The sequence below is a fragment of the Xenia sp. Carnegie-2017 genome, unplaced genomic scaffold, assembly GCF_021976095.1.
Source record: "Xenia sp. Carnegie-2017 unplaced genomic scaffold, XeniaSp_v1 HiC_scaffold_13, whole genome shotgun sequence".
NCBI classification, from domain to species: Eukaryota; Metazoa; Cnidaria; class Anthozoa; order Malacalcyonacea; family Xeniidae; genus Xenia; species Xenia sp. Carnegie-2017.
Genome location: NW_025813436.1, coordinates 2,061,299 through 2,073,880, shown reverse-complemented (window position 1 = coordinate 2,073,880; position 12,582 = coordinate 2,061,299). Strand labels below are relative to the sequence as shown.

Sequence of the window (12,582 nt, the reverse complement as noted above, 5' to 3'; positions counted from 1 at the left end):
TTTTTGTAAATGTAGAACGTCTAGTTCAGTATAGATTTCTGTTCTGAGAACTCAAATTGACTTTGAAGATAACTACCACTAAGGTTGTGGAAAAGTCAATCAACATCAACACTTACAGTCCTTCTTATAACTCTATACTAACCTACACAATGACGATCTACATTTAAAAACAAGCAACGATACTCTCGGGCTCAAGCTATTTGTACTTTAACTGTTTTTCCTTACAGAGATTGAGCACAAAAAAGATTCTTGTTTTAAGAGTAAAAAACGGGCTTGCTTTGTTTTAAAGATAACTCCAAACCTTACCTCTAGTCATAAACCTTTAGATTGTCCCTAACTCTAATACATCTCCAACAATTTAGCAAAGCCATTTTTGATAAGCATTGGAATAATATTATTTTTATTTATTGTTATCTCCTAAAAATTTAAATATTTTTCCTATTATCAATATGCTCTTAGTCTCTATACTTTAATATGTCTATCCTTGGGATATCAGTTTCTCTTTTAGTTATTCTAGATTTGAACTTTCCTGGATAAGTGACTCATGAACAGTGCCAATTTACTTTGAACAGATGTTTATGCTTTAGATAAGATTTGAGAGACGAAAAGTTTTGCGAAATTGCTTGGAAGACATATTAGCACTTATTCCATAAAGAAGACTATGACATAAATCATTCACAATTTTATTTTTTCCTTTTTCAACTTCTTAGTCAATTTTCAAATAAACTGTTGATACCGACACTATTATAAATGTAGGCTATGATGCCGGCTAGAAGAAAATTTACATTAATAAAATTTTACCTCTCAAGTAATTCGATTTTAAGGTTTTAATTACTTCTGATAAAAAAACTTTTCCAAATACCACTTTATTTATGACTAAATTACTGTAACGAACCACTTTTTTTAACAAATTTTTAGAAAAATCACGTCATGTAGCAGCGAACAGAAATGTAACACAAAAACAAAATGTTTTACCTTTCAAACCCGATGAACTACTGACTTTTGACCTTAAAATGCTCATTGTTAGCTTTGATTGTTGCTGAAACACCTATTTTAAATACTCATCAGTAATTTTTGGCTTTAAATGGAGGAAGATTTATCTTAATTGGTCGATTAATTAAAGCTTTGTCTTGTATAATAGGATATTAATATCATTAGGTGTACAATGCAGTTAATATTGGTATACATCCACGTGAACAACAATGAGCTAGTTTTCTCTAAAGATAAACAGTTAGTTATTTTGAAAAATACTATGTATGAATTTTCTGTCAAAGTCTAAAATATTTACTTGGATGTAAAACAACTGACGGCATGACGTCCTTAAAATTGCACTGACCCATTTTTCTTCAACTCACTTGATATTTAACATTATACTTCAAGAGAAGTAAACCAAATCAATAAAATGACAGAGCATCCTAGTTTTTGTATTACCGACTAAGTTTTATTACAAATTTATTGACAGAGTAAAATGTTTGTTGACTAACTTTAATAGAAATCTGATGAAAATTTGACAGGTATTTCTTCTCAAATGAGCTCCTGTGGCAAGCGCAAGGTACTCCCTGGATCTCAGTCTCCACAGTCTCTCATTGTAGGAGGAACAGAGGCTAGACCAAACTCTTGGCCATGGATAGTTAGTTTGACTCGAGGAGGCTCTATTCATTGTGCAGGATCAATTATTGACAAATATTGGATTTTGACAGCAGCTCATTGTCTTGTACAGTCAACAATACCTGCAACTTTTTTCACCGGAATTACAATAAATGTTGCAGATCATAGAACAGATACAACCAGTGTTTATGAATACTCTTTGACGTCAGTGGCCATGTATATTCATCCTAACTATTACGTAAACGGACCTGTATATTTTGCGGACTATGACGTTGCTTTGATGAAACTCCCGACACCTTTGAACTTTACCGAACGTGTGCAGCCTGTCTGTCTTCCAAGTCAAGATGATATTTTTAACGGAAATGATACATGTTTTGTGATTGGCTGGGGACGTACTGCATCTGGCTTCACTTCTCCATATTTACAACAGGTGAAACTTGATGTTATTAGTCTTCAAGAATGCAATAGTTTTAGCTTTTTTAACGGGAGAGTCTCACCAAGGTCAGTCTGTGGTGGTCGTAGATCAGGTGGAGTCAGTGCTTGTAATGGTGATAGTGGTGGTCCCTATCAATGTAAACGCAATAATACTTGGATACAATTAGGGATAGTCTCTTGGGGACGCTCTTGTGTGCAAGCTAGATATTACAGCGTGTTTATGGATGTCAGAAAATTCTTGGAGCCATTTATTGAAACAATTCAAAGAGGTAAAAAAACTTTATTTTTTCATTAATTTTATTCAAAAGGTCAGTTTTTTCTCTACAATCAGCAGTAACGAAATATGATGGATTTTAATGTAGACAACAACTGAACTTATCGCTAATACGATGGAAAGAATTTTAACAGCTCTAAATTCTTTATTAATGTAATGCAAATTTCAGTAAAAGATGTAAGCACAGAGTAGATTATTGCATAATTATCAGCAACACTTCAAGTGATATCACTGATATGCAGAAAAGTATTCTACAAATTGCTTTAGTGTCAAAGACTGCTTACATTTTGCTAATATTTCAAAGTTTAAGGAAAGATAGACAGAGCTTCTACACAAGCTGTTGAATTTCAGCCAAAAAAATTTTTTCTGTTTTGATTTCGTTTGTTATTAATTAGTTAACACTAGTTTACGCTCATTGTACTAGTAAGAAACAGGCCTGGTTTGCCACTGAGTTTAAATAGTAAGAAGAAATTTAAATAATATAATGTTAATTATTCAAGTAATAATTAATTTGAAATGTAAATTCAATAAATGAGGTAATGTAATTAGCAAGATTTTCTCTTGTAGGTCAGAACACTAATGTAACCATGTACTACTCAAGAGCAATTGGAGTTGTGTTTCAAAACTTATCAGAACTATATTCCTCGAATCTTTCGGTTATTTTAACGAATAATGGAGAATTTTCTGATATCGATATGGTTGGATATTTTCGAGCACTTCCTTATCAGATTGAGCTTGTGAAGCAAACAACCTTAATTGATCTTATTACTGTTTCCGGACAGCAAAATTTAACTTCAAATACGACGACAATACAACATATTGCTTCTGTTCTTGTCCGGTATATAAGTAACCTGTATGCTGATTTCAAATGTGGAAGATCGGGCAGACGTACTTGTAAGTATACACATGTTAAATGATGCTTTTAAAATACTAATACGACATAATTTTTTATTAATACTTATATAATTGCATTATTTTTTACCATTCGCCAACACTAATTTTTCTAGCATAAACCAGTTATATACATGTTCAACAAACGTTAGCATTAGTTTAATTATAGTATTTGTTAGTTATTTGTTATTACTTCACAGGAAGTTATCTTATTATGCACAAGCTGATTGAGCGCTTAGGTATTACGATGCCGGTGTTTTTTTGTAAATGCCGGATATGAATGATAAAGATAATTAAAATTGGGATTTAGTTTAATGAAAAAAAGTTTACTCGTCGTGAACGGGAAAGGAAAAGATAAGTTAAAATCATAAATTATTGCAGCAAGCCTTCAAAACATTAATGACATCTTTAAATGATCCGCATTTGTTGTGATGGAGCAAGCGAATGTTTACTCCTTGCTTAAATTAGAATACAACCACTGCTAAGACTGTCGAAACGTTAGTCAACATCAGCACCAACAATCTTCTCAGGACTCTAATAACCTGAATGATATATTTCTACTAACATATAAGGACGTTTCCTGGTTCAAACAATTAACTTTATACACACCTTGCTCATATTAACTTCTTAATTAAAAACAGAATTAATTGACGTATAAAGAGTTTCCTCTAACGCGTTTATCGTTTGTTTTCCAGTTACACCTGATTCCAATAGTACGATTGATGGAGCTGGTAAGAATTTTACTTTTGAATTTTTTAAGATTTGTGTTTTTAATAAATAATAGCCTAAAGTTTCTTTGTTAAAATTAAAAATAGAATGATATTCGTATGAACATCAATAAAAAGTGCTCCTTTTTTTTTATGCAAGCGTGTTTGTTCATTGGGAGCGATAGCAAAGTCGGTAAAATGCACATTCCTTCTTGTCAACATATAAATCTTTTAATAAAATTTGGAAAGTACAATAATCAAAAATCGTATTTCTTTAACTTGGAACCCATTTATTAAATATCCAAGTTTGAACATTTTTTGCTTTGTTTATAAACTGTTCTTCTTGTAATAATTATAGGGATTCTGAAACATACAATTCATTAAATTGATAAATTCTAAAAGAGGAGTATGAAAAAGATACTTTCCATTTGAATAGGTAGTTGTTCCTTTGAAAATGGCATTAACAATTCCAGATGCACATGGAAGAATGTTAATTATCCACTTGACAACTTTGATTGGACCATCCATTCAGGCTCAACACTAAGTTCGAGCACTGGACCTAACTCAGACAGAAGAGGATCGATTTGTGGTAAGTCTTTTATTAAAATACATGTTTTAATGGTTATCCTTAAATAAAACGCTGGAATTAAATAAAAGACTCTAAAGTGACGAAAGCACCTAATTTTTTTTGAATTATATAAAAAACTTAGTTGCAATTCCATGTAAAATGCCATCTCAGTTGACATAGCTTTCCAAAATTTTATTCAATTTTCGCAAATATTTTAAAAAGAGTATAAATAATGTTATTATTGACAAAATTGAGTGCAGCCGGGGAAGTATTTTAGCCTAAATTAGCGATATTACTTTAAAGTGGGAAACTCCGACAATAAATAGATTACATACAAAGTAGCAAGCATTAAGTAACTATTCCTATTAGTTTACCTAACACAATTAAATCTACATACACTTTTTCATAAGTTAAGAATGATCATGGAACCAAGACTGAGAAACCGTACACTATGAAAGTTTCCTAACAATCGCCGCTTTTCTTCTCAGATGGTTTTAATAGATTCTATTTTTTTTCTATATCTATTAAAACAAGTAATTAAGACAAGTTGAGCTTCCCTCCAATAAATAAGATGAGAATTTATGGTCTACTGTGCTTTAAGAGAAGAAGATTTTCTTTTAGATAAACACAGATTCTATATAATCACATAACGATGCATGATGCATATAAGGCAAAAGACATCTATTTATGCAGAAAACATTAGTACTCTTATACAGTGTAAAGGATTACCAACAACATGCCATTGAGAAGATTAGCAAACCTTCTCAAGGGTTAGGAACCAATGGTGGCGCAAAAAGTCAAGCATTATTTTTCACATTTGTGTATTTCTAGCTGGCAAGCAGTGTTGTTATTCAATGCATGAAGCATCACTTTTGCTGTTTATAACAAATAATTTTACGATCGACAGTGTACATTGCCGATTTTTTGTTACTTTGCTAAAACGTTTTTAATGCAATATTTCAATTAATGAAGCCTATTATAAAAACACTGTTTTTTAAAAATATATATATTATGTTAATTTTGAATAATACAAAATATTAAGAGGTAGCTAAGAGATAGTAAAAAACGAGTACGCTTGGATGAAAATGAATTTTTATTTAATTATGTACAAAAGAAAAACCACTTACACTTCACGACGAAGATAAACGAAAAATTATTTAAAAAACGGGGATTAGAAGATACATCAACTACAGAGCATCCATGCTTGAATATCGATGAGTATGGAAAGTACGAACTAAGCACGTAAACATTATATTTGACATCGTTTCCACATCCAGCCGGACATTACCCTCTTTCGACAAATTTATCCAAAGCTCTTAAATTTGATATGTTACTCATTTGTTGATCCAATGAAAACCTCTTTGGAAACGTACATATGCATTGATCAAAGATATTAGCAGCAATATGGCGACATAAGCGGCGAAGAACGACAAACGAACAATGTGGTTTATTTTTATAAAAATACGAATGTTAGTAAAGACCATCTGCTTTAATTTTTTGCACAAAATGTCAATGAGTATTTTACAACATTTTGCAATCAGATGGACATAACAGTTCTAAATTCAATTTTGACAAAAATCAAGCTATTAGGTAGCCCGAAAGTGCCAATAATAGAAATCAAAAAATGAAGTATCACAAGTGGTTTAACTTAGATCCTAGTCGAGTGGCAAATAATTCATAAACTAGTTGAAACAGTAATTTTAGAAGAAAGTACAGCGCACTGAAAAGTTAGCCAACTAAAACGTGATATCTGGTGTACCATCAAGAATGCGCTCCAAGACGTCTTACAGAGATATCTACAAAATTTCGAGAGACTAAGTATGTTCCACGAATTTAAACTCTATGTTGGTTATAACGCTTAATATGTCGCTTTCCCAGTAAGATCAGTGCCATGTAGTTTGAAAGAAAGTGCTGGAATACGATCGAAAAGATGACAGCCTAAGAGTTTGCCCAACAGTTTCAAGTGTTAAACATCGCAATGATATGTAGAGAAAAACATAAATTTTTATTCCTGTTTGGTTATTATAACTACTTACAAGCAAATAAACTACACGAAATACCAACAAAAATGATTGCCTCCTGTCAGCTTCTGAATGGAAACAGTATTTTACAAAAGATCCATATTGTAATTTATTGTAATTAGAAATTACATCATTATGCAGGTGAAAAAAATTCTTTGCATAAATTTGAAAGAAAAATTGAAATGAAACAATAATAATGATATTTATTGAAGAGAGATTACGAAATTCGTAGCTCTGGTGAGATTATTTAGACAGTTTGATGCACAAGACGTGCCAATTAATATGTACGAATATTTTGTTTGCTATTTATATCATTAAATGTATGGTTCGGTGAGTAATCTTGCGTGCATTGAAAAGCATTTAAAATGCAAAAAAGAGTTTCTCCCGTCATTATACTTGATCTAATTATGAGGTAAAGCAAAGAATTTGTGTAAAGCATCAGTTTGTAGCCAATGAAACAAATCTGAACAAACGCAACAATTAAGGCAATGAATATCTTTCATGATGTATTATAGATATGCTCAGAGGATATATCACAGATATATTCAGAAATAATTTATCTACTGAAACATATATACCTAAAAGTAATGATAGCAAAGCTTTTGGTTGGTAAAATAAATACTGAATTTATGCAAATATCTCTCTCGTACTAAGGATATTTCACATGGAATAGTCTTCCAACAATATTATCACATCGCTTTAATTAAAAAAATTTGATTAGTTTTTTTATATAATGCAGTCGCAGTCGCACCCATGTCTTTTCATTTACTGTTTCCAGAAGTACAAAAACAACTGGTGAAATGATCACTTCTTTACTATCCTACATATTTTTACGTCTCTAATAGAAATCCAGCTGATTTTGTCATTGGCATTTTACAAACAGTCTTTGTATCCCTTAATACCCAAATTAAACAAAATGTCAAATAAGTGATATTTGTGTAAGATCAGTATAGATATTGAGAAAATCACCATATACCCAATTTGGCCAAGTATCAATTTTGCATATATCAGCAAATATTCTTGACAGAGATTGAGTTTTTTATTTTTAAAGAAAAAATCACGCGAAACAAAAAAGGAATTTTAATTAACTCAAATCTTGAATTATTTAAAAGTGGTTGACATTGATTATGGAATTTGCACATATGCCATATTGTTTGTTATGGTTATTTTACCCAAAAAAAATTAGGAAAATACCCAGTAAACTAAATGCGTACAGATCCTAATGCAGCCCTATGACTAAAACATAATTCGAAAATATTTGTAAATTCAAAAAACGAGAGTGTTATTAAAAAAAACAAAACAAAATTTCTTGACTTCCTTAAAAATGTCTTTTAGGAAAATACATTTACATTGAAACATCAAGTCCCCGTGTGCTGGGTGATAAAGCATGGTTGGTTAGCAACTACTTTAATACAACAACCAAATGTTTTACATTTTGGTATCATATGTATGGATCAACAATTGGTTCTCTTAATATATACCAACAAAATATGGGAGGTAGACTAAAGCTGTTGTGGACATTAAGTGGCAATCGAGGAAATCAATGGAACAGAGCTCAAATTACAACCAACTTTACCGAAGCAAAAACAAGGGTGAGTATAAATATCAATGTTCTCAAACTCTGCATATCAGAGTACAAAAATGCTTAGTTTCAACATTGTAAGCTTATTTAGATTGCTAAAAGGGTTGGGCGGGAGATGAGAAGATAAAATGTTCCAAGAAAAATTTTCAATTGTTTGTTCATAGCTCATAAGTAATTTTAACTTCTTCCTTAACTCTTCAACAAGGTAAATGTTTGGCTGTAGACTTTCCTTAGAAAATCATTTTCCTATCCCTTTTAAAATTTTTTTATCTTGTAACGTCTTTTAAATTTGGATGCTGTTGTAGAATTATAAAGGAGGATTAATGTCTTAAAACTTATATCCGTGTTACAAATGTTACAAACTTATATCCCTGTAAGCCACGTGTCTCCAGACCAAAATTTTGTTCTCAAACGTAACATTGCAAATCAACTTTATGGCTGCCTTTAGCAGTCTCAAAAACATCGTTCTTACTTTTTTTCATATAGTTTTCTACTCACTTTCTATTGAAAGATCAAGCAATCTATATTAGCAACTAAACTTGATGTTGCATGTTTTCACTCACCTATGACTCCAAGACTCAGCGCACATATGAACTGTAATTGCTCATTTGGCAATCAAAAGTGAAAAAAGCGCATGTATCTAACATTAAATTTCTAAAGTGCATAATCGTTTTTGAGTAAACTTTAATGAGTAAACATACTAACTTGTAAAAGTTTGAATATGTAATAAAGTAAACAATGTCTATCTGAATCACTAAACAGCGTATTTTCTTGCTAAAAACTTGGTAAAAATTTTCTTATAAGCTGTTTTTTATAGATCATCGTTGAAGGTGTTCGTGGCTCTAGCTTTACGGGTGATATTGCTCTAGATGATTTTGTGTTTTTTAATGGTTCTTGTGATATCCATCCCACGTATGCTGAACCACGCTTTATTAGTAAGTTATTTTATATAATGACGAGTGTTGCTGGCTTTTCTACGAAATTACTTTATTTTTAAGATGTATTTCTCGTATTTTCTATGCAGAAAAATCAGCTGCAATGGTTTTGTTTTGACGTATAAATAACGTTTTTAGTAAATTTTGATCGTTGTTAACCAGACAAATTATCCCTAAACAACCAATAAAAATTAACGCAAATCTCAACAAAAGAACGGTTTTAGAAAAAAAGCTTTGATTTGTACGTGAAACATTGTTTTTTAAAAGAGTTAAAAGATTTAATGAACCTAGTTTTGTCTTTTTTCGCTGTAGGAGTTGCTACGAGCATTGTAACATTGTAACCATGTAACATTCTTGAACACAGATCTTAAGAATTCCCTATAGTTATCAAATTTATTAACTTTTAAATCAAAAAACTTATTTTTATCAACAATGGTATTAGATAGTTGTATAGATATGTCACATGTTCCTTTTACTTTTAAACGATTTTCCATAAAATTTTAATTTTTTAGATACTACAGCAACCATTTTCCCAACTCCCACGATTTCTTATGGTAAGTATGTATAAAAATTTAAAAGAGTTTATTTGTTGCTCTCTACAACTCGTGTTTTAAATGAAGAACATTAAACACGTAATTTTATCACTTACCCATACCTTACCCTCATGCAATCATCTATTATGGCACGAGTTTCTTATTTGTGAATCTTTTATCATGATTTTAAATCCATTAACTTTTGTTGTTAAAAACAAAAGAATTGTTTCAATTTTGTTATACAAAGTACTTAGTAGTTTTGTTTAAAGTACATGCAGAACTGGCAATATAATGACAATTGAGAAACAATATATATGTACTCTTTGTTTTACAGCCACACCTACCTCAACAACCACAATTGGTGCAAATGGTAAGGGTCGTACTTTTGTATTTGTTTATATTAAACTTTTTATTAATAATTGTAATAATAATTCAAGTGTGTGTATGTTACTTAAAGCTGTGGTCATTTTTTAAAAAATTCAATTTAGTTATTACTTTAAAAACAAATCCTTTGAAATTTATATTTTTGAAATTTATCTGATGACGAATATTGAATCGTTTCAATTTGCCTAAATTATTCAACGCTTGGCTGAATCCCGGCTACCCGGGCTTATATAATCAGCCCCCAATACAATTTAAACATATAATCATTGTGGATTTATATGATTTTTAAGTCCGATGTACTGCGCTCTTGGTTTTATGTGTTTTGGTGTGCTAAAATGAAATACGTCAAGATTAAATTTCTAAAGTTTCATACATTATTCAGTAGAACAAGTTTAAAGTACGTCCATTTTTTTGTTCTTTAAGATTACTATTTTATCAAATGATAGTACCAATTAGTTCCACAGTTTTATAGTTAAAACATCTGAGTAATTTGTGAAATTTGTTGTGTTTAGTATATAGTGTTAATTATAGAGTTATAGTTGTATATTTTAATTTCATTTTTTAAAAACAGCATAGATACGCATTGGTAATAATAGTCATACTCAGTGACTGTGAGTGTGATTAATAGTAACAAGATTGCGTGTGTTTGACTGGACAAAAATGCAGAAAATAAATCCAAAATTGTAATGTGCTTTTATGTCAGTATTTAGCTATTATTTTTTATTTAAATATTAATAGTATTTTTTTATACAACACATGAAAGCTTTGATAAATGTCTGTTATTTTTAATATGGCCAACCACAAGAATAATCAATGTTCCATTTTTATGAAAAATTATTTTAATTAAGACAAGAATCAGAGTTTGCAGCTATGTGTGCATTAATTTTAGAAACTATATAACTATTTTGTCTTAAGGACCGATTTTATTTGACGATTGTGTCGAAGCTCATGAAAAATCTTGTTCAAGGTAAAAATTTTTAAATATAGAAAATTTAAGTATATATCATCTAGTTTAATTTTTGTTGCTGTTAAATTACGTTTACATCTACGCACTGCATTTCTATTTTATATTGTCATTTGCACATAGTATTTATTATCTTTTTTACTTAGTTTTGTTCATTTGAAGAATTACTTTTAAAATTACTTTACTAGCGATGAAAAAAAATATTATCTGAAATCACGAAACGATTTGGGTTATGCTGAAACGGAATGTCATATAGGTGGTAGCCTAAACCTTGGATGTACTGGTATCGGATGGACATTTCTTGGAAACATAAGTGGAAGCTCCTCATCAGTAAGTCATGATACACTTTTATAGATTATGTTTTTTACATCAAGTATAATCCTCTTTTAAGCACGACTAAATTCATTATGTTTTTCTCGTTGTCATTGTTTTTTGATTACATACTTAAGCATAAGTTTAAATTGCTTCTAACTCCTAACTGTAGCTTTATTTAAATATTTCGCCTTTTAACGTATTGTGTTGTATATTCCACTTAAGTATTATACTGATAAAATAATCTTCTATGATAGCAAAAAGTTACTGCAACATCAAGTCTCAAAAAAAATATTATCATGATCCCGTAAGGTGGGAATATAGCTTTATTTTATGCTTTATAGAGCTCAACAAACTACGAATCGAGAATTTGGCAGTCAAAAGAAGACGAACAAACAAACTTTAATTCTCAATTTTGGAGTGCCAGTGTCTCCACTATTTGTCTGCAGACATATTACGGCTTTATGCAAATTTCAGTTTCAGCACCATCTGCTCGTAGTTTATTTTTCGGTCAAAAACTCTTGAATATTTCAGCATCATATTTTTTAAATTCTTTTACAAAACTATGGATTCACACACAGCTGCCAAATTTTTCATCGGGATGTTACGAAAGTGGATTCAACATTGGAGATGTAAATTTCATTCAGGCTCGTTTTGGTATTGTTTCTGTTAACAGACCAGGTAACAAAACTTTTAAAAAAGGATTGTTTGACAATTTCCATCTACATTTAAAGGTTTTAAAATAAAAATATTTTGTTAATACTGCCTCCCCTTTGAGTTTATTGGTACTCAACACAAATTTAGGCGGATAAGTTGCAAGAATAATTGAAATTAATTTTAAAAGATCAGTCTTCACTTCTAAAGTAACTGCAAATTTGTGTTTTCTCTGTTTTAGGATGTAATAATACTGTTGCTCAAGCCATTGGTGTAGGAATAAAAATACCTGGGAGGAAGAATATCAGTGTTAACGGTGTGGTTACCAATGTAATGTCACTTAATTTTGCTTCCTACCTAGACTTTAGCTTTTATGTTCGTTCCCGTCCTCCTAGAACTTAGTTTTTAATTCTTAGTTTTAATCTGCTATTATGCCGCCTGCACTTACTTATGTGATTCCAATATAGCTAATTTAGTCTATTGCCTATGATAAATTTTTTGTAAGTTAGATTTATAAGCACAACACCACTTGTTCATTTTAAAATATGTTAGACTTATTATCTACAACAAAATCCACTAAAGTAAAAAAAAGAACTGAAATGAAGCGTATCGTAGTAAATGAATATTGTTCTAGCTAATTTAGAAATAATATAATATGATGGATCTACGTAAAAATAATGGTTATGCCTTAATAAACATAGTCATCACAAATAA

The 12,582-nt window shown here is 30.6% G+C and overlaps 1 protein-coding gene across 1 annotated transcript in view; it reads left to right on the top strand.

The window, feature by feature from the left end:
- The window catches only part of LOC124448197 (MAM and LDL-receptor class A domain-containing protein 2-like), a 43,492-nt gene extending 30,910 nt beyond the window's left edge, over positions 1 to 12,582 (top strand). Inside the window, exons 28-39 of the mRNA XM_046999210.1 lie at positions 1,515 to 2,312; positions 2,885 to 3,211; positions 3,904 to 3,939; positions 4,352 to 4,504; positions 7,840 to 8,096; positions 8,904 to 9,021; positions 9,534 to 9,575; positions 9,889 to 9,924; positions 10,854 to 10,905; positions 11,091 to 11,232; positions 11,559 to 11,895; positions 12,110 to 12,582. Coding sequence (XP_046855166.1) covers positions 1,515 to 2,312; positions 2,885 to 3,211; positions 3,904 to 3,939; positions 4,352 to 4,504; positions 7,840 to 8,096; positions 8,904 to 9,021; positions 9,534 to 9,575; positions 9,889 to 9,924; positions 10,854 to 10,905; positions 11,091 to 11,232; positions 11,559 to 11,895; positions 12,110 to 12,270 — 2,459 coding nt within the window. The 3' untranslated portion in view covers positions 12,271 to 12,582. The remainder of the gene's footprint in view (positions 1 to 1,514; positions 2,313 to 2,884; positions 3,212 to 3,903; positions 3,940 to 4,351; positions 4,505 to 7,839; positions 8,097 to 8,903; positions 9,022 to 9,533; positions 9,576 to 9,888; positions 9,925 to 10,853; positions 10,906 to 11,090; positions 11,233 to 11,558; positions 11,896 to 12,109) is intronic.